At 40.5% G+C, this 26823-nt stretch overlaps 1 protein-coding gene across 1 annotated transcript in view; it reads right to left on the bottom strand.

The window, feature by feature from the left end:
* LOC128641153 (putative ferric-chelate reductase 1) overlaps nucleotides 1-26823 on the bottom strand; it is an 89339-nt gene that overhangs the window by 45553 nt on the left and 16963 nt on the right. The window contains exon 3 of the mRNA XM_053693721.1: nucleotides 15806-16004. Coding sequence (XP_053549696.1) covers nucleotides 15806-16004 — 199 coding nt within the window. The remainder of the gene's footprint in view (nucleotides 1-15805; nucleotides 16005-26823) is intronic.

The raw sequence follows: 26823 nt of genomic DNA, 5'->3' as shown, positions 1-26823 counted from the left end.
TGTGAGGAGCTATGAGAAGATGAGAGCAGTACAGTCAGCCTGTGAGGAGCTGTGAGAAGATGAGAGCAGTACAGTCAGCCTGTGAGGAGCTATGAGAAGATGAGAGCAGTACAGTCAGCCTGTGAGGAGCTATGAGAAGATGAGAGCAGTACAGTCAGCCTGTGAGGAGCTATGAGAAGATGAGAGCAGTACAGTCAGCCTGTGAGGAGCTATGAGAAGATGAGAGCAGTACAGTCAGCCTGTGAGGAGCTATGAGAAGATGAGAGCAGTACAGTCAGCCTGTGAGTAGCTATGAGAAGATGAGAGCAGTACAGTCAGCCTGTGAGTAGCTATGAGAAGATGAGAGCAGTACAGTCAGCCTGTGAGGAGCTATGAGAAGCTTAGAGCAGTACAAACAGCCTGTGAGGAGCTGTGAGAAGATGAGAGCAGTACAGTCAGCCTGTGAGGAGCCGTGAGAAGATGAGAGCAGTACCGTCAGCCTGTGAGTAGCTGTGAGAAGATGAGAGCAGTACAGTCAGCCTGTGAATAGCCGTGAGAAGATGAGAGCAGTACAGTCAGCCTGTGAGTAGCTATTATTATTATTATTATTGTTGGTTATTTGTAGAGCGCCAACAGATTCCGCAGCGCTATAAACAAAGGTGGAGTACAACAAAACATTTATAGGGATCAAACAGGTGGAGAGCCCTGCCAAGAGTCGCACTGTTGTGGTCAGCTCTTAAGAAGGTGATCTACAAACAGCTGTACTTTTAGGCTTACATGCTAAGGGGGTTTAGGGATAGCAATGGAGGAGAGGAACTGGTATAAAGAAAGGTTAGTGTAGGTTGTATGCATACCGGAACAGTAGAGTCTTTAGGGAGCACTTGAAGCTTTCAAAACTAGGGTAGAGTCTTGTGGAGCGAGGCAGAGGGGTTGAACTCTCATTGGGCAGGATCAGACTGATATACTACAGGATGTTTTTTCTCTGTGAAAAGGCATGATGTGCAAAAAGAGACTGCACCCTGAGTGGCACTGGCCTTGTGGACAAGCACGGAAGTTTTTCTAGCTATTGTTCTGTCTCAGTGAGTGCGTCACTCTATTTTCTTGATTTTATGTAAATTACTCTTAGGTCTCCCTAAGAGTAAAAGGGGGAAACTAGATATGGACTCGTTGCACACATGCCCTAGAGATATGAAACTGCACCTCACTGACGAGGCCCAAGAGAGGCCGAAACGTACATCTGGGGTTTGTTGTTTGTCTTGTTCAGAGAAGATTTGCCTGGTATTTCGGCGCTGGACTGTCATTGGGCAGGATCAGACTGATATACTACAGGATATTTTTTCTCTGTGAAAAGGCATGATGTGCAAAAAGAGACTGCACCCTGAGTGGCACTGGCCTTGTAGACAAGCACGGAAGTTTTTCTAGCTGTTGTTCTGTCTCAGTGAGTGCGTCTGTTTCTGAGGTCACAATTTAAGGTTGGAGAAAAGGAGATTTAATCTCCTGCAACGGAAACGTTTTTTCACTGTAAGAGCAATAAAATTGTGGAACTCATTACCAAAGGAGGTAATGAATGCCAATACCCTAGATACATTTAAAAATAGTCTGGATACATTTCTGTATATAAACAAAATTCATGGATATGATTGCTAGTATTAAATGGGTCACCTTTTAGTGGGGTTATTTAAGCTTAATTGGAGCTTTTTGTAAGTATTTTAGATTTGTATAGGTTGAACTCGATGGACTTCGGTCTTTTTTCAACCTTATCTACTATGTTACAATATAACTATCTTAAAATAAATAAAAACTTACCTGTGAAAAAAAAACAATCCTAAAATTAAACTATAAATTAACCTAACATTACTATTTAAAAAATAAAATAAAAATAAAAAAACGAAATTAAAATATTAAAAAACCTAACATTACAAAAAAACAAACACTAAATTTACGAAAATTAAAAATAATCTAACATTATGAAAAATTAAAAAAAATCTAAGATTACAAAAACAAAATTATTCAAAATAATACAAATTAAACCTAATCTAATAGCCCTATAAAAACAAAAAAGACACCCCAAAAAAAAACACCCCCTAATCTATAATAATTTTTGGGGTTAGTGTTAGGTTTTTTATTATTTTTTGGGGTGTTTTTTTTTTTTTAGATTAGGGATTTTTTTAATGGGCAGCAAAAGAGCTGATTGCCATTTTAAGGGCAATGCCCATACAAATGCCCCTTTAGGGGTAATAGCTTAGTTTTTTTAGACAGGTTTTTTTATTTTGGGGGGTGTACTGTTAGGGGGTACTTTGTAATTGTTTTAGGTAAAAGAGCTGATTGCTTTAGGGCAATGCCCTACAAAAGGCCCTTTTAAAGGCTATTGGTAGTTTAGTATTAGATTAGGAGGGTTTATTTTGGGGTGGCTTTTTTGTTTTTATAGGGGTATTAGATTAGGTTTAAAATTTATTATTTTGGATAACTTCATTTATTTTTTTATGTAATCTTAGATTTTTTTATTTTTTGGGATTTTAGATTTTTTTATTTTATGTAATTTTAGCTTTTGTATTTAAATTAAATTGTTGTTTTTATTTTTCATGTAATGTTAGGATTTTTTTATTTAAAGTTTAGATTAGGATTTTCAATTTTGGTAGTTTAATTAATTTATTAGTTTAGTAGTCTTTTTTTATTTTATGTAATGGGGTTAACTTAGCGGGTGCTAGGTTAGGGGGCTTAGTGATTAGATTAATACTTTGCATTGTGGGGGATGGCAGATTAGGGGTTAATAGTTTAAATAGGTAATTTGTGTTGTGGGGGGATGTGGATTAGGGGTTAATAGTGTAAATAGGTACTTTGCGTTGTGGGGGGATGTGGATTAGGGGTTAATAGTGTAAATAGGTACTTTGCGTTGTGGGGGGATGTGGATTAGGGGTTAATAGTGTAAAAAGGTACTTTGCGTTGTGGGGGAATGGCGGTTTAGAGGTTAATACATTTTATTAATTGTGATTTGGGGGGATGGTGGTTTAGGGGTTAATAACTTTAATAGATGCTTTGCGATATGGGGATTGGCAGATTAGGGGTTAGTACATTTATTAGTTATTGCGGTGGGAGGGATGGCGGTTGAGAGGTTGATATTGCACATGCGTTAGGTGTTTGCTTTTATTATAACAGCGAGCGACGGGTAAAATATATGCTCCGCACTTGTATGCAGCGCCGTATATGTGATCAAGTGTAGTGTAAGGTCAGGTTACTATAACCTATTAATTTTCAAGAATTCCGGCATCGGGTGGAAGCATTAACACAACGCTAACTTACACCTAAACGAAAAGGGCGACTGCACGCAATGTGCTAACTATTTCAATGGAAACCTGGTACAAAAATGGAGCCGTAAATTACTTGTAGATGCCGGCAACTTCGGTAGCTTACGGCTTCATTTTTAACGGCTCAATGGAAACGAGCCCAATGTCGGCTTCCTCCTCCCAAACACTGAATGATGAATCTCCGCTGGATGCTGGCAGCTATTATAATAACGGCTGCTGCAAGTTGTTATAGCTACCCCCAGGTAGCCAGAGACTGAATGCTTGAGGGTCAAACAGGAACTCTCTTTATTGCACATAAACACAGCTTTTATACATTTCCAAAAAGGGGGAAGTCACTAAATGAACAATAGAAACAAATATTATACAATGGGACAACCATCAGACAATGGTTAGTTAAACAACACTCTAATCATATCCTGACTTACAAAAGGACCATGGATGACTCACACAACGACAAACACTTCACACCTAGACTACATATGCAAACACATAACAGCAGGAGGCCCCAGCATTAGAATGTCTGTGCTGATTGCCATCTCCTGCTTGGAGTCTCTGAGTCTAGGGGGGTTTGGAGCAGGCAATGCTGGTTTGGGCTGTCACCTTATACCCCAACAATACACAGGAACCCCGACTCTGTATCAGGGCCCTCCAGTTCTCAAAGTCTCTGGGGGTTTGGGAAAACAGGATAAACCTGAATCCAGGGTAAAATTACTCCAAATGTCCCCCAGGCACCCGCCTCCCAAAACACAGAATCCCCTCAAAATCCAGGGGGGTCCATAGTCAGTGGGGAGGAGACTGACCAGCAGTCCTCTTCAAGTACAAAAGTAACAGTGGCTTTCATTACAGTATTTATCACAGTTGTGGTTATATGGTTTATTACAGTGAGGGTTAGAGAGGGTAGGTACTGTTTACAAGAAAAAGGAAAAAAGGGGTTGTGTATCTAATCTAGAAACTGAGTGACCCAAACTCTGCCAGCTACAGGTGAACAAATTATCACAAACTAATTTGTAAAAAAAAAGATGATCTTGATAAAGGCTGCAGAGCCGAAACATGTAGAGAACGCCATATCTCTGATCCAAAATACCGAAACACTGCATCTTCCAATTTTGAAAAGTCTGCAGGAGTAATGAAAGACAATAAACACTTCTAAGAACACATTGAGTGAGCGCTCACCAAAGTTTCTTATTTGCGATTTACTTAACATTGGAGGAAGTCTGAAAATCGCCCAGAGAATCAAGACGTGATGTAGGGTAAGCTACGAGAGGATTGGCTACTCGACGGTCACGTGATTCACCCGGGATCATCCGAACTGACAGATGCTGCTTGCGAAACAGCCGCATCCCAAGAAGGAGCATTAAAAGTTACAGATGGAGTCCACTAAAGGGCTGAGTGGTAAGGCAGAGGGGGTCAAGTGATCTGGTCACCGTATATAGCAAGGAACATCTGATTACACTAACGGCACTCAGCTGAGTGAGAAGGTACTATTGAGGTAACAGCAAATCAGTACTTGTATTTATTGATCAGAGGAGAACAAATACAGCGACGTTTCGGGATACTATCCCTTATTCATGCTACAGCTCAGCTTGCAAACATTAATCACAAACTTATATACTCTAAGGCCACTAGATGGCGCTATTCAACAAGTTAACAATTTTAACCCCTTAAGTGTATATAGTTATAATGTGATTAATCCTAATCTAACAAATTCACCTACATTGCATCAAACCTTTACAAACCAACTATAGATTATAGAAATCTCATTACCTTAATAGTAAATTGCCACATTTTCAACATTTAGCAATCTATTAAATAACAATTTTTACAAAAACACAGTAAGGTCCCATTCTCTATTTAAACCTTTAGGCTCCAATGTGCCTAATTCAAAAATCCAATATGACTCACGCTGCTTCAATAACAGTTCTCTATCCCCTCCTCTACGAGGTAATCTCACGTGGTCAATGATCTGAAACTTAAGTTGGCTAATAGAATGACCATGACTTAAAAAATGACTTGATAGGGGGGACTTTAAATTTCCTGTCCTAATGTTACTTTTATGTTCTATAATACAGTCCTTGGCGCTACGGGTCGATTCGCCTATATAAACCCCACCATACGGACACTTAACCATATAAATAATATACGTAGCTAAACATGTGTAGTATCCTTTAATACTGTATCTTTTACCTGTGTGGGGGTGCAAAAATGTAGGACCTTTGTTCAAATTTGAGCAGCAAGAACAGCTTAGACAAGGATAACAGCCTAAATTCTTAGACCCTATATAGCCATCTTTCTTTTTAACACAAGACCCAATATCCGCTTTAATCAGTATATTTGGGCTTCTTCTATACGCTGGCATAGGGTATTTCTTAAAGACCATTATATTTGGATTGCATTCAGCCAATATACCCCAGTGTTTCCTAATAATACGCTGAATTTCTTTACTTTGGGAATTGTATTCTGTTACAAACATTAGCCTATATTTTTCCTTATTCTTGATTGGTATCTGATCTTCATGTTTCAATATATTCTCCCTAGAGATAGATTTAACTTTATTGATTTCTTCCTGAATGAGTGTGTCTGGATACCCCCTAACTTTAAACCTTGTTCCCATTTCATCTAGTCTTGAATTGAGCTGTTTTTCATCTGAAACAATTTTCCTTACTCGCAATAACTGACTATAGGGTAAACTTCTAACAAGTGATGGAGGGTGGGCACTCAAATCGCAACAAACTATTCCGATCAGTATCTTTTTTAAAAAGATCTGTAACAAAAGAGTTACCTTTCTTAATAATCCTTACATCTAAAAAATCAATAAATTCCTCGCTCCAAGAAAGTTTAAACCTAATATTTCTTGTTGCTCCATTTAAGTAATTAACAAATTTCTCAAGGGTTCCAACGTCGCCCCACCACACGCCAAAAATATTGTCGATATAGCGCCACCATGTGGCGCCATACCGAATAAATAAATAATTAGAAAACACATACCTTTCTTCATATAAATTCATAAAGATATTGGCGTAATTGGGGGGCGACGTTGGAACCCATGGCTGTCCCTTGGAACTGAAGGAAGAACTCATCCTGAAAAAGGAAATAGTTGTCCTACAGGATTATTGAAAGCATTTGCAGAAAAAAACAAATTTGAGACGAATTATACTTCTTACAGGATTCTAAGGTTACTTTAACAGAGTCTATTCCACTCGTGTGTTTGATGTTAGTATACGGACTTTCCACATCAAGAGTGTACATAATAAATTTATCAGACATTAAGTTCAGAGAGTTAAGTTTTAACAAAACGTCACCTGTATCTTTGATAAATGAACTAGTAATTTCTACAAAGGGACATAGTATTTTATCTAGAAAAATAGATATATTAGTAAACCCCGAATTTGTACTGCCCACTATTGGGTGACCCGAGGGATCCTTTAACCGTTTATGCACTTTGGGCAGTGTGTAGATAACTGGGGTACATGGGTGTTTAACTTTCAGGAATGTCACTATCTCTTTGCCAATAATATTGTTTTTCACTGCACTAGATATAGAATTATCTATCTCTTTTTGTATAAGAAATATAGGGTTTAATGGAAGTATTTTATATACATCAATGTTCCCTAGCTGTTGTTTTATTTCCTGTATATAATTAATTTTATCTTGAACAACAACTGCCCCTCCCTTGTCCGCCCTCTTTAGAATAATATCTGTATTTTTCTGTAGATTATACAAAGCCAAGCGGTGCTGCTCAGAGAAATTATTTTCAACAGGGACATATTTGTTACCTTTAGAGTTGTGTTTTTTCTGTTTCTGTTGTATTTTATTAATATTAGCCTGAACTAAAGAAATAAATGTCTCAATACTATGATTAGCTGAGCTAGGAATAAAAGTGCTGAGCTAGGAATAAAAGTGCTGGATCACTGGGTTCTTTATCTTTCCATTCAATCATTTGTAATTTTACACTTCGAAAGAACCTATAAAGATCTTTTTGTAAATGGAAGTAATTACAGTTCTTATTAGGACAAAACGACAGTCCTTTATTCAGCAATTCTATCTCTTCTTTGGCCAACGAATATTTTGAAATGTTAAGCACAATGTCATTGCTAGCTGTGTCTTGGGTAATCGCTTGATTTACTTTACTTGTTAGTTCTTGCGGCTGGAGCGAAGTTGCCTGCTGGAAGATTTTTTTGCACTTCGATCTGTGCTTGCGACCACCTCTCCTCTTTCTCCATCTGACTTCCCCGGCGACGACGTGTCTGTAGATTCAGTGCTACTTCCTCCTTGCCTCTGGCCCCGATTCTGACGTCTTTGGTTGTGCGACTGAAACTTACGCCGGGCGCCTTCAGGGTCATAACGCCACCTGCATATGCGGCCGGAGCAGCGTGAGTCATATTGGATTTTTGAATTAGGCACATTGGAGCCTAAAGGTTTAAATAGAGAATGGGACCTACTGTGCTTTTGTAAAAATTGTTATTTAAAGGACCAGTAAACACAGCAGATTTGCATAATCAACAAATGCAAGATAACAAGACAATACAATAGCATTTACTCTGAATTTCAAGTGAGTAGTAGATTCTTTTCTAACACATTTCAAATTTATGTATATTTCCACTCCCCCTGTACCATGTGATAGCAATCAGCCAATCACAAATGCATATACGTATAGTCTGAGTTCTTGCACATGCTCAGTAGGAGCTGGTGACTCAAAAAAAGTGTAAATATAAAAGACTGTGCACATTTTTTTTTAATGGAAGTAAATTGGAAAGTTGTTTAAAATTACATGCTGTATCTGAATCATGAAAATTTAATAAAACCTGAGTGTCCCTTTAATAGATTGCTAAATGTTGAAAATGTGGCAATTTACTATTAAGGTAATGAGATTTCTATAATCTATAGTTGGTTTGTAAAGGTTTGATGCAATGTAGGTGAATTTGTTAGATTAGGATTAATCACATTATAACTATATACACTTAAGGGGTTAAAATTGTTAACTTGTTGAATAGCGCCATCTAGTGGCCTTAGAGTATATAAGTTTGTGATTAATGTTTGCAAGCTGAGCTGTAGCATGAATAAGGGATAGTATCCAGGGCCGGATTTACATCTCAGGTGCCTGTAGGCACAAAAACCTGAAGCGCCCCCCCCACCCCCCCACCCCCCCCTAGAAAAAAGTGGAAAAAATGAGGACTTTTTTTTATTATTATTTAGGACAACTAAAAATAAATATTAGATGTAAAATTACATTTTCCCTTTTATGGAGATACACAAATACACACACCAATTGCAATATTTGTTGTAATGGAAGCTACACCAAAAATCAATATTCACTTGACTCAAATGGCCATACAATTTCTATTATGTATAACAAAAACAAATCATGTTAAACTTTTAATGCAAAATATTCTAAAGAAAACCCTATTTAAAGGGACATCAAATGTGACAGTTTGCTGGGCATTTTATTATTGCACTAGTGCTTGCAGAGAAGTGTGTTAGCCTCTTGCAAAAGAGTTAAACACATAGTCAATGTCAGTTCTGAGACAGCAATACACATCTGTGCAGACCCAGATGGGCTCATAGGACATGTTTATTGACAAGCCATTAGTGTATTGCTTTTCTGGAGATGACTTTGACTATGTGCTTAACATTTTGTTGGAGTCAAACACAGTTTTGTGTAAACAATAGCAATATTAAAACTAGCAGCATGCAAGCTCATCACCATCAACAACCTGTGCAGCCAGTGGAAGAAAATATAAAATGTAGGGAAAAAAATCTTGTAAACTCTGATATTTTTGGTACAAACACACACAGATGTTACATTTATTTTGTTCTGAAATATAAATATCATATGATGTTGCTCTCAAAGGAAAACATGGAATGTTGTAGATTATATGTAATCCAGGGGTCAACAAATGTGTTTAAAATTAGAATTTAGAAATTCAATGGGAGGGGTTTAGTTTTAATCTTTGCCCCTCTCTCCTTCATGGCTCCCTCAACTGCTGTAACATATTCCCAATGAAACACTCGACTTTGTAGGCACCTGGCAGCACAATTCTTACTAAAATAAATGCCCTCATAAAAAAAAAAAAAAAAAAAAAAAAAAAAAAAAATTTTTTTTTTTTTTTTTTTTTTTTTTTTATTATTGACAGGCAGGCGCCCCTCACTGCAAGGCGCCTGTAGGCACATGCCTACTGTGCCTAATGGGAAATCCGGCCCTGATAGTATCCCGAAACGTCGCTGTATTTGTTCTCCTCTGATCAATAAATACAAGTACTGATTTGCTGTTACCTCACTTTGTTTTCTTTGGATATACTATTTTGGGCCTTGGACAGTGGCTCAGGGGTAACTTGCAATCTCCACATTTATATATTTACTAGAGTGCTGCAATACGTTTGTTTCTTTGCAAGGTACTATTGAGACCAATCGTTGAATGATTTTTTGTGAAGCGAAGTCTAACTCTAGACACTGTGTAATTTGAACTCTACATATAGGATTCTATATCGCACAGAGATGTATTTTTAAACAGAAAGATTCGGATGTTACCCGGATTGTATGAACAATATCATATATTACGTGGAAGAATACATCACTTGTAATTAGACATTACAATATACTTTTTACCATCACATAGTTTTCATACACCTAGATTACAAGTTTTGCGCTATAGAGGGTAGTTAACGACGGAACTAAAGTTGCGATATTTCACCCTCCATAGTGCTGCCATTACGAGTTTTTGAAAAGCCGCCTTGTGCGTGCGATATGGTTGCGTTGAGCTCCATACTGCACAAAATACAAGTGCTGCTTTGACATGCTCGTGCACGCTTTCCCTATAGACATCAATGGGGAGAGCAAGTTAGAAAAAACACCTAAAGAGCGGAATGAAAAAGCTCCGTAACGCAACTCCATTGATGTCTATGGGGAAAAAAAAGTTATGTTTAAACCTAAAACCCTAACATAAACTCCACGTCTGAATACCCCTAATCTGCTGCCCCGACATCTACATAAACTTATTAACCCCTAATCTGCCGCTCCCGACATCGCCGCCACCGAAATAAATCTATTAACCCCTAATCTGCCGCTCCCAGTATCGTTGACACTATACTAAAGTTATTAACCCATGTTCCCTCGCACCGTAACATCGCCCACACTAAAATAAAGATATTAACCCCTATTCCGCCGCTCCCTGACATTGCTGCCACTAAATAAAGCTATTAACCCCTAAACCTCTGGCCTCCCACATCACTGCCACTAACTAAACCTATTAACTCCTAAACCGCCAGCCCCCCACATCGCAACAACCTAAATTAAACTATTAACCCCCTAACCCTAACACCCCCTAACTTTAACATAATTAAAATAGAGCTAAATTAAACTTACAATTATCAGCTAAATAATTCCTATTTAAAACTAAATACCTGTGAAATAAAACCTAAGCTAGCTACAATATAACTAATAGTTACATTCGCCTAGATTTAGAGTTCTGCATTAGCCGTCAAAAGCAGCGTTAAGGGGTCCTAACGCTGCTTTTTACCGCCCGCTGGTATTTAGAGTCAGTCAGGAAAGGGTCTAACGCTCACTTTCCAGCCGCGACTTTTCCATACCGCAGATCTCCTTACGCCAATTGCGTATCCTATCTTTTCAATGGGATCTTCCTAACGCTGGTATTTAGAGTCTTGGCTGAAGTGAGCGGTAGACCCTCTACCGACAAGACTCCAGCCGCAGAAAAAAGTCAGGAGTTAAGAGCTTTCTGGGCTAACGCCGGTTCATAAAGCTCTTAACTACTGTGCTCTAAAGTACACTAACACCCATAAACTACCTATGTACCCCTAAACCGAGGCCCCCCCACATCGCCGCCACTCTAATACATTTTTTTAACCCCTAATCTGCCGACCGCACACCGCCGCCACCTACATTATCCCTATGTACCCCTAATCTGCTGCCCCTAACATCGCCGACACCTACATAATATTTATTAACCCCTAATCTGCCGAGCTCGCCGCTACTCTAATAAATGTATTAACCCCTAAACCGCCTTACTCCCGCCTCAAAACCCCTATAATAAATAGTATTAACCCCTAATCTGCCCTCTCTAACATCACCGACACCTAACTTCAAGTATTAACCCCTAATCTGCCGACCGGACCTCGCCGCTACTATAATAAATGTATTAACCCCTAAAGCTAAGTCTAACCCTAACCCTAACACCCCCCTAAATTAAATATAATTTTTTTTTTTTTTTGTAAATCAAAGTTTTTTATTGAGGTTATTAGCAATACATCATTCATTACATGACAACATATATATTAGTCTGCAGACATATGACGCCATGGATGATCTCTGCAACACCTAATGTATAAAGAATATCATACCATTTCTAGAGATAGTTAAGTCTACACAAAAAATAAAAACAAGAAAGAGAATATATACATACTAATGAAACCTCTTTTTCTTTAGCTATGTTCCTCATCTGCTTGAAGTAATGCTCTTGAACCTGTCAAGGCTAATGATATAGGAAAGAGGAATGATAGTGATAACCACAGCTGTGAATAGAAATATATTGGACATTCTTGTAACATATACATCCTATAGTATGGTAAACTAAATATAGCATACAGATGTAAGGAAAACTTATAACAATATATCAGCAATTGCGGATAAATACCGCTGATTTGTTCACTTGCAATAAGGGTGAACCCTGATGGGGGGGGAGGGGGGGGTGGAGCCATGTGGGGTACCTGGACAGTGGCATGTTACAGGCGAGACCATCAATATACTAGTTTCTGGTCATAGGTTTTCAGGTTATAGGTGAGAAAAATGGCGTAGCTGGCTAACTAGTTAACAGATCTCTAATAAGTCCATTAGTTTCATGGCACAATTAGCTACGCTGAAACAATACTCCTGAACCTAAGCTGTTTTTGTATATGGTTAAAGAAGGAATGAGCATTAGCAGTACCATAATTATGCATGGGGACCACAGTATAATATACCTATTTAGGACAGCAATGACACAGGGCATGTTAGCCAATTGCAGGCAGGAAAACACCCAGGGACATAGGAGAGTAAGCGTATTAAAGTATATGGCTAGTCTATATATTTTAGCAAAATTTGCTAGTGCTAAATGCTAGGGTTAAATAGTGAAATGGAAAAAGCTGTATTGGGGATTCATTGATACAGTGAGATAATAGGATAAATATCACAAATATACAACTTGGTATTAGATTGATAACATAAATGCTGGCATACAAAAAGAATGATGTAGGTTCTATCTGATCTGGGTGTATACCCCTTTTATCAGAGACATCTGCTTGTGGGTGCAACTGAGGACAGTATTCAAACATGACAGGATAGCTATTGTAGTCTAGTGGAGTAATATTAACAGTAAGCAGATGGAAATAGGTAAAAGCTTCATATGCACTTGTCGAGTCTGAGCTGCAAACAGATACACTAAAAATGGATAATTTAACATTGGGCAGATGGACATGTAATGCTTAAATACATATCCAATAATCAAAAGATGCTATAAAAACTTCTATAGGGCCTAGATAAACTGATTCTCTATTGGTCAGCATAGAAGCCAAAGCAAAAATATAGGGGCCAGCATGTTTCCCACACTGTCAACATAATGCCTATGACTTATATATAACATTTAAGTAGTACATCCTATATGTAAAGAGTTAATATAGGTCATCAGATAAATGTGAGCTACAGTAAAGAAAGTGCATTAAAAACATTTTGTTAAAATAGTTAGCTAATGTCATGCAGGTCTCTTGGAACAACGGGCCTGGAATGGAGTAGACTGTCCTCCAATGTGTGGAGGCAACAAAGTAAACATTGCTAAGGGTTAACTTTATATTGTGGAAGCCTGTGTTATGGCCTAGTATCGGCAGGGAGACATCTGTACATCTAACAGTGAATTAAAACAGATACACTGGCAGCTATGTCTATATGTGAGCTAATCTGGCTTATAACCAGAGAGTGGAACAATAAAACCTAGCCTTCAGGCAAAGTGCACAAACTAAAGCACAAAATAAAGACTTTTGAACATAATGCATACAAAACTACATCAAAACAGTATGTTTAACAATACTATATTGTTAGTCTGTAGCTACTGTAGATGCAGAATGTATAGCCAGTGTTAAGTGTATTAGTCTACCTATATCCTAGTTAGCTCCAGTACACAGTGAGCTTAATAACAGAAACCCCATATATTAAAGCCGGTAAGCCCTCTGGGATGGGAGGTTGATAAGTAGGTGATTAGCACTGAAAGTGAATCCAGAGGCAAGAATATGTGCCTACTACTTAATATACACATGTACAGCTATAGAATGTGCAGGGCAAAGGATAAACACATATAAGAAACAAGCTAGCATCCTGTGTAAAAGTTAACTAAAAAGATGTGAACTTAGGGCTAAATATGTTTAACCAAACATAAAACAATGTGATAGAGAAACAGAGAGTCATTTGAGCCACATTTTTATAGTTGGTAGGCCACATTTTCAGATTCCCTAGAGAACCATCATTCAGTCCATTAGTCTCAAATTCTTCTGCCCCCTATTATAGTTCAATAGCTATATGGCCGGTTACAACTAACCATTAATCGCATTCCAGCATAGAATATCAGCTGAAAAGAGTTTACTCCACTCCAGACCTCGGATCTGATGTCTTCCGCAAAAGGACCTGCAGGGCCCGCTGTAAAATAGGATGGCAGGCATAGCCTAGGGGCGTCATAGTATCATTCCCAGTAGACAGGTAGGGATACGGACATGAAAACTGACTTGTTTGCTGGTCGATTCTACCGCTGTTACCGCTGCCCCTTAAGAAACACAGCCCGGTCAGATAGCTATGCGCTTTAGCCTGCTGCAGCGCGCTTAGCGGGATATTAGGTTTTGCAAGCCCTGGATCATACTGTGTCTGAGCTGGAATATCAGGTGGGGATCGTGTCATAAGTTGTAGTGCCGTGGTATCTATTTGGGCCATTGTATATTGTATTATTTCTGCTGTTGCGCTCCCCTGCTGTGTTAGCCCTGCGCCCATATTCAACCTGTATCTTTGGCCCTCTGATTCTCGGCGACATCTGGCAGGTCCCTCCAGGTGAACATAGGCTGCCTCAAGTGTCTCGGTAGCGATAGGTGAGAGGGACGCTTTCAAGCGTAGAGAAGGAGGAAGAGAGAGCTGGGGATATTGCCCGATAATGATCCGGACTGGTCTCTCTGCTCGCGGTGTAGTGGTTACACTGTGGGATCGATCAGCTGTGCACGGCTGCACCGGATCTCTACTTGGGGTTCCAGGGCGAGCGCCCGTTGAGCTCTGTCTGAGTTCACAGTCTTGTAGTCGGTTAGAATCAGGTTGTGTAGATAGCGAGTCCCCCATCTGGCTTACCACATGGGTGTCGTAGTAGGAAAGGTAAGAAGCGCCATCTTTGTTGCGCATCTCTATAACGATAGATCTCAAGCTATGAAACTGACTGTCCACTTTAGCAATCAGACCCTCCAGGAGAGGTGCGAGATGTGTAGAAAGCTCCTCCATAGTAAGGGCAATTCAGGTAGGGGATGGATAGGCTTCGAAAACGTCAAAAATCTAAGTTTTAACAGTAAAACTGCAGGAGCTCTGTAACAGTATGTCTTGCTGCGTTAGTAGTTGGCTACGCCCCCAGTTAAATATAATTTAAATCTTACGAAATAAATTAAATCTTATTAACTAAAGTCTTCCTATTTAAATCTAAATACTTACCTATAAAATAAACCATAAGATAGCTACAATATAAATAATAATTACATTGTAGCTATTTTAGGATTTATATTTATTTTACAGGCAACTTTGTATTTATTTTAACTAGGTACAATAGCTATTAAAAAGTTAATAACTATTTAATTGCTACCTAGTTAAAATAATTAAAAATTACCTGTAAAATAAATCTTAACCTAAGTTACAATTAAAGCTAACACTACACTATCAATAAATAAATTAAATCAATTAACTACAAGTACCTACAATTAAATAAACTAAATTACAAAAAATAAAAAAAGATTACAAGAATTTTAAGCTAATTACACCTACTCTAAGCTTATAATAGCTTATGCACTATCAATTCAAATACATATATATTTGCACTGACTGTGATTTATAATATTTCTTATTAAATGTTATTATTCATGTGTGTTTGCTAATTTGAGAACACAATTTAATACACTTGAATATCATTGTGTTTAGCAATACCTGAACCAGCATTTTTTGCGCCACCTTTTCCTATTGTATCTGCTTGTTAGAGAGGGAATGTTATTGTGGTGGGATTAATGAAATTGTTAAGGAATGAATTACTCTGTGGGTTATGGTTCTTTGGGGGTTTATTGTAGGGTGGGATGTGTTTGGTTGGGGCTGCATTGTTGGGGTAATGTGCAGCTCCAGTGTATTTAGCATTTGTACACAAATACAATATGTGATACAAGTGCTATGCACGTGTTTTATAATTACACATCATATGACTTCACGCTCCGCATGTTATGTCATCTAGTGCTGGTCTGTACAAGCCCTGCTCTTACCTGTGATTTTATCTCCATTGGTGTAGTTGGTCTTTGACACTTGCAGACTGTAAGGAGCTGCACTGGTTTGGGCTGTGGTCCCGTGAACAGGCTCCATTGTGCTGCAGGCGGCCGAGACTTTCCCATCGGGATATGCAGCAATCTGGTGGGAGGAGAGGATGCCCAGTAGCACAACAATGCTCCACAGCACATACGCCATCTGGTTGGGTTTTACAAGAAATGCAGATCCATTATTACAAGCAGTACTAATGGTGTAAGGAGCTGTACTAATGGTGTACGGAGCAGTACTAATGGTGTAAGGAGCTGTACTAATGGTGTAAGGAGCTGTACTAATGGTGTAATTAGCTGTACTAATGGTGTAAGGAGCAGTACTAATGGTGTAAGGAGCTGTACTAATGATGTACGGGGCTGTACTAATGGTGTACGGAGCAGTACTAATGGTGTAATTAGCTGTACTAATGGTGTACGGAGCAGTACTAATGGTGTAAGGAGCTGTACTAATGATGTACGGAGCTGTACTAATGGTGTACGGAGCAGTACTAATGGTGTACGGAGCAGTACTAATGGTGTAAGGAGCTGTACTAATGGTGTAAGGAGCAATACTAATGGTGTAAGGAGCTGTACTAATGATGTACAGAGCTGTACTAATGGTGTAAGGAGCTGTACTAATGCTGTAAGGAGCTGTACTAATGATGTACGGAGCAGTACTAATGGTGTACGGAGCAGTACTAATGGTGTACGGAGCAGTACTAATGGTGTAAGGAGCTGTACTAATGGTGTACGGAGCAATACTAATGGTGTAAGGAGCTGTACTAATGATGTACGGAGCTGTACTAATGGTGTAAGGAGCAATACTAATGGTGTAAGGAGCTGTACTAATGATGTACAGAGCTGTACTAATGGTGTAAGGAGCTGTACTAATGCTGTAAGGAGCTGTACTAATGATGTACGGAGCAGTACTAATGGTGTACGGAGCAGTACTAATGGTGTACGGAGCAGTACTAATGGTGTAAGGAGCTGTACTAATGGTGTACGGAGCAATACTAATGGTGTAAGGAGCTGTACTAATGATGTACGGAGCTGTACTAATGGTGTAAGGAGCTGTACTAATGCTGTAAGGAGCTGTACTAATGCTGTAATTAGCTGTACTAATGGTGTAAGGAGCAGTACTAATGCTGTACGGAGCTGTACTAATGGTGTACGGAGCTGTACTAATGGTGTAAGGAGCTGTACTAATGGTGTAAGGAGCAGTACTAATGGTGTACGGAGCAGTACTAATGGTGTAAGGAGCTGTACTAATGCTGTAAGGAGCTGTACTAATGGTGTAAGGAGCAGTACTAATGGTGTAAGGAGCTGTACTAATGGTGTAAGGAGCTGTACTAATGGTGAAGGAGCTGTACTAATGGTGTAAGGAGCTGTACTAATGGTGAAGGAGCTGTACTAATGGTGTAAGGAGCTGTACTAATGGTGTAAGGAGCTGTACTAATGATGTACGGAGCTGTACTAATGGTGTAAGGAGCTGTACTAATGGTGTAAGGAGCTGTACTAATGATGTAAGGAGCTGTACTAATGGTGTACGGAGCTGGACTAATGGTGTAAGGAGCAGTACTAATGGTGTAAGGAGCAGTACTAATGGTGTAAGGAGCTGTACTAATGGTGTACGGAGCTGTACTAATGGTGTAAGGAGCTGTACTAATGATGTAAGGAGCTGTACTAATGGTGTACAGAGCTGGACTAATGGTGTAAGGAGCAGTACTAATGGTGTAAGGAGCAGTACTAATGGTGTAAGGAGCTGTACTAATGATGTAAGGGGCAGTACTAATTGTGTAAGGAGCTGTACTAATGATGTAAGGAGCTGTACTAATGATGTAAGGAGCAGTACTAATGGTGTAAGGAGCTGTACTAATGGTGTAAGGAGCTGTACTAATGATGTAAGGAGCATTACTAATGGTGTAAGGAGCTGTACTAATGGTGTAATTAGCTGTAATAATGGTGTAATTAGCTGTACTAATGATGTAAGGAGCTGTACTAATGGTGTAATTAGCTGTACTAATGATGTAAGGAGCTGTACTAATGGTGTAATTAGCTGTACTAATGATGTAAGGAGCTGTACTAATGGTGTAAGGAGCTGTACTAATGGTGTAAGGAGCTGTACTAATGATGTACGGAGCTGTACTAATGGTGTAAGGAGCTGTACTAATGCTGTAAGGAGCTGTACTAATGCTGTAATTAGCTGTACTAATGGTGTAAGGAGCAGTACTAATGCTGTACGGAGCTGTACTAATGGTGTACGGAGCTGTACTAATGGTGTAAGGAGCTGTACTAATGGTGTAAGGAGCAGTACTAATGGTGTACGGAGCAGTACTAATGATGTAAGGAGCTGTACTAATGCTGTAAGGAGCTGTACTAATGGTGTAAGGAGCAGTACTAATGGTGTAAGGAGCTGTACTAATGGTGTAAGGAGCTGTACTAATGGTGAAGGAGCTGTACTAATGGTGTAAGGAGCTGTACTAATGGTGAAGGAGCTGTACTAATGGTGTAAGGAGCTGTACTAATGGTGTAAGGAGCTGTACTAATGATGTACGGAGCTGTACTAATGGTGTAAGGAGCTGTACTAATGGTGTAAGGAGCTGTACTAATGATGTAAGGAGCTGTACTAATGGTGTACGGAGCTGGACTAATGGTGTAAGGAGCAGTACTAATGGTGTAAGGAGCAGTACTAATGGTGTAAGGAGCTGTACTAATGGTGTACGGAGCTGTACTAATGGTGTACGGAGCTGTACTAATGGTGTAAGGAGCTGTACTAATGATGTAAGGAGCTGTACTAATGGTGTACAGAGCTGGACTAATGGTGTAAGGAGCAGTACTAATGGTGTAAGGAGCAGTACTAATGGTGTAAGGAGCTGTACTAATGATGTAAGGGGCAGTACTAATTGTGTAAGGAGCTGTACTAATGATGTAAGGAGCTGTACTAATGATGTAAGGAGCAGTACTAATGGTGTAAGGAGCTGTACTAATGGTGTAAGGAGCTGTACTAATGATGTAAGGAGCATTACTAATGGTGTAAGGAGCTGTACTAATGGTGTAATTAGCTGTAATAATGGTGTAATTAGCTGTACTAATGATGTAAGGAGCTGTACTAATGGTGTAATTAGCTGTACTAATGATGTAAGGAGCTGTACTAATGGTGTAATTAGCTGTACTAATGATGTAAGGAGCTGTACTAATGGTGTAAGGAGCTGTACTAATGGTGTAAGGAGCAGTACTAATGGTGTAAGGAGCTGTACTAATGGTGTAAGGAGCAGTACTAATGGTGTAAGGAGCTTTACTAATGGTGTAAGGAGCTGTACTAATGCTGTAAGGAGCTGTACTAATGCTGTAATTAGCTGTACTAATGATGTAAGGAGCTGTGCTAATGCTGTAAGGAGCTGTATTAATGATGTAAGGAGCTGTATTAATGATGTAATTAGCTGTACTAATGATGTAAGGAGCTGTACTAATGGTGTAAGGAGCTGTACTAATGGTGTAATTAGCTGTACTAATGCTGTAACGAGCTGTACTAATGATGTAATGAGCAGTACTAATGGTGTAAGGAGCAGTACTAATGGTGTAAGGAGCAGTACTAATGATGTAAGGAGCATTACTAATGGTGTAAGGAGCTGTACTAATGGTGTTATTAGCTGTACTAATGCTGTAACGAGCTGTACTAATGATGTAATGAGCAGTACTAATGGTGTAAGGAGCAGTACTAATGGTGTAAGGAGCAGTACTAATGGTGTAAGGAGCATTACTAATGGTGTAAGGAGCTGTACTAATGGTGTTATTAGCTGTACTAATGGTGTAATTAGCTGTACTAATGATGTAAGGAGCTGTACTAATGCTGTAATTAGCTGTACTAATGCTGTAAGGAGCTGTACTAATGATGTAAGGAGCTGTACTAATGGTGTCTCTGCAACAGCTAAAGGGTTAATGAATCTCCATAGCAATAAAGCTGCCGTTGCCTCATTAAGTTTTGCTAAGTGCCTGACCCAGTAACACTGTACTGTCTAGGAGCCTATGTAACGCTGTACTGTCTAGGAACCTATGTAACACTGTACTGTCTAGGAACCTATGTAACGCTGTACTGTCTAGGAGCCTATGTAATGCTGTACTGTCTAGGAGCCTAGGTAACGCTGTACTGTCTAGGAACCTATGTAACGCTGTACTGTCTAGGAACCTATGTAACGCTGTACTGTCTAGGAGCCTATGTAACGCTGTACTGTCTAGGAACCTATGTAACTCTGTACTGTCAAGGAGCCTATGTAACGCTGTACTGTCTAGGAACCTATGTAACGCTGTACTGTCTAGGAACCTATGTAACGCTGTACTGTCTAGGAGCCTATGTAACGCTGTACTGTCTAGGAGCCTAGGTAACACTGTACTGTCTAGGAACCTATGTAACGCTGTACTGTCTAGGAACCTATGTAACGCTGTACTGTCTAGGAACCTATGTAACACTGTACTGTCTAGGAGCCTATGTAACGCTGTACTGTCTAGGAACCTATGTAATGCTGTACTGTCTAGGAGCCTATGTAACGCTGTACTGTCTAGGAACCTATGTAACACTGTACTGTCTAGGAACCTATGTAACACTGTACTGTCTAGGAGCCTATGTAACGCTGTACTGTCTAGGAGCCTATGTAACACTGTACTGTCTAGGAACCTATGTAACACTGTACTGTTTAGGAGCCTATGTAACGCTGTACTGTCTAGGAGCCTATGTAACACTGTACTGTCTAGGAGCCTATGTAACGCTGTAATGTCTAGGAGCCTATGTAACGCTGTACTGTCTAGGAGCCTATGTAACGAGCTGTACAGTCTAGGAGCCTATGTAACGCTGTACTGTCTAGGAGCCTATGTAACGCTGTACTGTCTAGGAGCCTATGTAACGAGCTGTACTGTCTAGGAGCCTATGTAACGCTGTACTGTCTAGGAGCCTATGTAACGCTGTACTGTCTAGGAGCCTATGTAACGCTGTACTGTCTAGGAGCCTATGTAACACTGTACTTTCTAGGAGCCTATGTAACGCTGTACTGTCTAGGAGCCTATGTAACACTGTACTGTCTAGGAGCCTATGTAACGCTGTACTGTCTAGGAGCCTATGTAACAAGCTGTACTGTCTAGGAGCCTATGTAACGAGCTGTACTGTCTAGGAGCCTATGTAACGCTGTACTGTCTAGGAGCCTATGTAACGAGCTGTACTGTCTAGGAGCCTATGTAACGCTGTACTGTCTAGGAGCCTATGGGACACTGTACTGTCTAGGAGCCTATGTAACGCTGTACTGTCTAGGAGCCTATGTAACAATGTACTGTCTAGGAACCTATGTAAAGCTGTACTGTCTAGGAACCTATGTAACGCTGTACTGTCTAGGAGCCTATGTAACATTGTACTTTCTAGGAGCCTATGTAACACTGTACTGTCTAGGAGCCTATGTAACACTGCACTGTCTAGGAGCCTATGTAATGCTGTACTGTCTAGGAGCCTATGTAACACTGTACTGTCTAGGAGCCTATGTAACACTGCACTGTCTAGGAGCCTATGTAATGCTGTACTGTCTAGGAGCCTATGTAACACTGTACTGTCTAGGAGCCTATGTAACACTGTACTGTCTAGGAGCCTATGTAACGCTGTACTGTCTAGGAGCCTATGTAACACTGTACTGTAGGAGCCTATGTAACGCTGTACTGTCTAGGAGCCTATGTAACACTGTACTGTCTAGGAGCCTATGTAACGCTGTACTGTCTAGGAGCCTATGTAACACTGTACTGTCTAGGAGCCTATGTAACGCTGTACTGTCTAGGAGCCTATGTAACAAGCTGTACTGTCTAGGAGCCTATGTAACGCTGTACTGTCTAGGAGCCTATGTAACACTGTACTGTAGGAGCTTATGTAACGCTGTACTGTCTAGGAGCCTATGTAACACTGTACGGTCTAGGAGCCTATGTAACGCTGTACTGTCTAGGAGCCTATGTAACACTGTACTGTCTAGGAGCCTATGTAACGCTGTACTGTCTAGGAGCCTATGTAACACTGTACTGTCTAGGAGCCTATGTAACGCTGTACTGTCTAGGAGCCTATGTAACGCTGTACTGTCTAGGAGCCTATTTAACACTGTACTGTCTAGGAACCTATGTAACACTGTACTGTCTAGGAGCCTATGTAACGCTGTACTGTCTAGGAACCTATGTAACGCTGTACTGTCTAGGAACCTATGTAATGCTGTACTGTCTAGGAGCCTATGTAATACTGTACTGTCTAGGAGCATATGTAACACTGTATTGTCTAGGAGCCTATGTAACGCTGTACTGTCTAGGAACCTATGTAACGCTTTTCTGTCTAGGAGCTTAAGTAACGCTGTACTGTCTAGGAGCCTATGTAACGCTGTACTGTCTAGGAACCTATGTAACGCTGTACTGTCTAGGAACCTATGTAACGCTGTACTGTCTAGGAACCTATGTAATGCTGTACTGTCTAGGAGCCTATGTAATACTGTACTGTCTAGGAGCATATGTAACACTGTATTGTCTAGGAGCCTATGTAACACTGTACTGTCTAGGAGCCTATGTAACGCTGTACTGTCTAGGAGCCTATGTAACACTTTTCTGTCTAGGAGCTTAAGTAACGCTGTACTGTCTAGGAGCCTATGTAACGCTGTACTGTCTAGGAACCTATGTAACACTGTACTGTCTAGGTTCCTATGTAACACTGTACTGTCTAGGAGCCTATGTAACGCTGTACTGTCTAGGAGCCTATGTAACACTGTACTGTCTAGGAGCCTATGTAACGCTGTACTGTCTAGGAGCCTATGTAACACTGTACTGTCTAGGAGCCTATGTAACGCTGAACTGTCTAAGAGCCTATGTAACGCTGTACTGTCTAAGAGCCTATGTAACACTGTACTGTCTAGGAGCCTATGTAACACTGTACTGTCTAGGAGCCTATGTAACACTGTACTGTCTAGGAGCCTATGTAACACTGTACTGTCTAGGAGCCTATGTAACACTGCACTGTCTAGGAGCCTATGTAATGCTGTACTGTCTAGGAGCCTATGTAACGCTGTACTGTCTACGAGTCTATGTAACGCTGTACTGTATAGGAGCCTATGTAACACTGTACTGTCTAAGAGCCTATGTAACGCTGTACTGTCTAGGAGCCTATGTAACACTGTTCTGTCTAGGAGCCTATGTAACACTGTACTGTCTAGGAGCCTATGTAACGCTGTACTGTCTAGGAACCTATGTAACGCTGTACTGTCTAGGAGCCTATTTAACACTGTACTGTCTAGGAGCCTATGTAACGCTGTACTGTCTAGGAACCTATGTAATGCTGTACTGTCTAGGAGCCTATGTAACGCTGTACTGTCTAGGAACCTATGTAACGCTGTACTGTCTAAGAGCCTATGTAACACTGTACTGTCCAGGAGCCTATGTAACACTGTACTGTCTAGGAGCCTATGTAACACTGTACTGTCTAGGAGTCTATGTAACACTGTACTGTCTAGGAGCCTATGTAACGCTGTACTGTCTAGGAGCCTATGTAACACTGTTCTGTCTAGGAGCTTAAGTAACGCTGTACTGTCTAGGAACCTATGTAACGCTGTACTGTCTAGGAACCTATGTAACACTGTACTGTCTAGGATCCTATGTAACACTGTACTGTCTAGTAGCCTATGTAACACTGTTCTGTCTAGGAGCTTAAGTAACGCTGTACTGTCTAGGAGCCTATGTAACGCTGTGCTGTCTAGGAACCTATGTAACACTGTACTGTCTAGGAGCCTATGTAACGCTGTACTGTCTAGTAGCCTATGTAACGCTGTACTGCCTAGGAGCCTATGTAACGAGCTGTACTGTCTAGGAGCCTATGTAACGCTGTACTGTCTAGGAGCCTATGTAACACTGTACTGTCTAGGAGCCTATGTAACACTGTACTGTCTAGGAGCCTATGTAATGCTGTACTGTCTAGGAGCCTATGTAACACTGTACTGTCTAGGAGCCTATGTAACGCTGTACTGTCTAGGAGCCTATGTAACACTGTACTGTCTAGGAGCCTATGTAACACTGTACTGTCTAGGAGCCTATGTAACACTGTACTGTCTAGGAGTCTATGTAACTGTACTGTCTAGGAGCCTATGTAACGCTGTACTGTCTAGGAGTCTATGTAACACTGTACTGTCTAGGAGTCTATGTAACTGTACTGTCTAGGAGCCTATGTAACGCTGTACTGTCTAGGAGCCTATGTAACACTGTACTGTCTAGGAGCCTATGTAACACTTTTCTGTCTAGGAGCTTAAGTAACGCTGTACTGTCTAGGAGCCTATGTAACGCTGTACTGTCTAGGAACCTATGTAACACTGTACTGTCTAGGTTCCTATGTAACACTGTACTGTCTAGGAGCCTATGTAATGCTGTACTGTCTAGGAGCCTATGTAACACTGTACTGTCTAGGAGCCTATGTAACACTGTACTGTCTAGGAGCCTATGTAACGCTGTACTGTCTAGGAGCCTATGTAACACTGTACTGTCTAGGAGCCTATGTAACGCTGAACTGTCTAAGAGCCTATGTAACGCTGTACTGTCTAAGAGCCTATGTAACACTGTACTGTCTAGGAGCCTATGTAACACTGTACTGTCTAGGAGCCTATGTAACACTGTACTGTCTAGGAGCCTATGTAACACTGTACTGTCTAGGAGCCTATGTAACGCTGTACTGTCTAGGAACCTATGTAACGCTGTACTGTCTAGGAGCCTATGTAACGCTGTACTGTCTAGGAGCCTATGTAACACTGTACTGTCTAGGAGCCTATGTAACGCTGTACTGTCTAGGAACCTATGTAACGCTGAACTGTCTAGGAGCCTATGTAACGCTGTACTGTCTAGGAACCTATGTAACGCTGTACTGTCTACGAGTCTATGTAACGCTGTACTGTATAGGAGCCTATGTAACACTGTACTGTCTAAGAGCCTATGTAACGCTGTACTGTCTAGGAGCCTATGTAACACTGTTCTGTCTAGGAGCCTATGTAACACTGTACTGTCTAGGAGCCTATGTAACGCTGTACTGTCCAGGAACCTATGTAACGCTGTACTGTCTAGGAGCCTATGTAACACTGTACTGTCTAGGAGCCTATGTAACGCTGTACTGTCTAGGAGCCTATGTAACGCTGTACTGTCTAGGAGCCTATGTAACACTGTACTGTCTAGGAGCCTATGTAACGCTGTACTGTCTAGGAGCCTATGTAACGCTGTACTGTCTAGGAACCTATGTAACACTGTACTGTCTAGGAACCTATGTAACGCTGTACTGTCTAGGAACCTATGTAACACTGTACTGTCTAGGAGCCTATGTAACGCTGTACTGTCTAGGAGTCTATGTAACGCTGTACTGTCTAGGAGCCTATGTAACGCTGTACTGTCTAGGAGCCTATGTAACACTGTACTGTCTAGGAGCCTATGTAACGCTGTACTGTCTAGGAACCTATGTAACGCTGTACTGTCTAGGAACCTATGTAACGCTGTGCTGTCTAGGAGTCTTATGTAATGCTGTACTGTCTAGGAGCCTATGTAACGCTGTACTGTCTAGGAACCTATGTAACGCTGTACTGTCTAGGAGCCTATGTAACACTGTACTGTCTAGGAGTCTATGTAACGCTGTACTGTCTAGGAGCCTATGTAACGCTGTACTGTCTAGGAACCTATGTAACACTGTACTGTCTAGGAACCTATGTAACGCTGTACTGTCTAGGAACCTATGTAACACTGTACTGTCTAGGAGCCTATGTAACGCTGTACTGTCTAGGAGTCTATGTAACGCTGTACTGTCTAGGAGCCTATGTAACGCTGTACTGTCTAGGAGCCTATGTAACACTGTACTGTCTAGGAGCCTATGTAACGCTGTACTGTCTAGGAACCTATGTAACGCTGTACTGTCTAGGAACCTATGTAACGCTGTGCTGTCTAGGAGTCTTATGTAACGCTGTACTGTCTAGGAGCCTATGTAACGCTGTACTGTCTAGGAGCCTATGTAACACTGTACTGTCTAGGAGCCTATGTAACACTGTACTGTCAAGGAGCCTATGTAACGCTGTACTGTCTAGGAGCCTATGTAACGCTGTACTGTCTAGGAACCTATGTAACGCTGTACTGTCTAGGAGCCTATGTAACACTGTACTGTCTAGGAACCTATGTAACGCTGTACTGTCTAGGAGCCTATGTAACACTGTACTGTCAAGGAGCCTATGTAACGCTGTACTGTCTAGGAGCCTATGTAACACTGTACTGTCAAGGAGCCTATGTAACGCTGTACTGTCTAGGAGCCTATGTAACGCTGTACTGTCTATGAACCTATGTAACGCTGTACTGTCTAGGAGCCTATGTAACGCTGTACTGTCTAGGAGCCTATGTAACACTGTACTGTCTTGGAGCCTATGTAACGCTGTACTGTCTAGGAGCCTATGTAACACTGTACTGTCTAGGAACCTATGTAACGCTGTACTGTCTAGGAGCCTATGTAACGCTGTACTGTCTAGGAGCCTATGTAACACTGTACTGTCTAGGAGCCTATGTAACACTGTACTGTCTAGGAGCCTATGTAACGCTGTACTGTCTAGGAGCCTATGTAACACTGTACTGTCTAGGAGCCTATGTAACGAGCTGCTGAGTTTGTGTAATTTATGCTGCTGATCTTGGAGCAATTTCAGTCTGTTGAGTTTTTTCCATGATTGGAAAGTAGAACTTTATATCTTGTTAGATAGAGGGACAGTTCCTGGTGACACATGTTTGTTGTGCATAATTATTACTGTATGTGCCACGTAGTGTGACCACCAATGTGAGGCTTCCAGTAGTCAACATCAACAACAATATGTGCCCAAACATAATTATATATATATAATAGATAGATACAATAGTTAGATACTGTATAGATAGTTAGATAATAGATAGATACAATAGTTAGATACTGTATAGATAGTTAGATAATAGAT

The sequence above is a fragment of the Bombina bombina genome, chromosome 10 (assembly GCF_027579735.1).
Source record: "Bombina bombina isolate aBomBom1 chromosome 10, aBomBom1.pri, whole genome shotgun sequence".
Taxonomy (NCBI): Eukaryota; Metazoa; Chordata; class Amphibia; order Anura; family Bombinatoridae; genus Bombina; species Bombina bombina.
The sequence above is the reverse complement of the archived record's forward strand: the minus strand, read 5'-3'. Positions and strand labels throughout refer to the sequence as shown.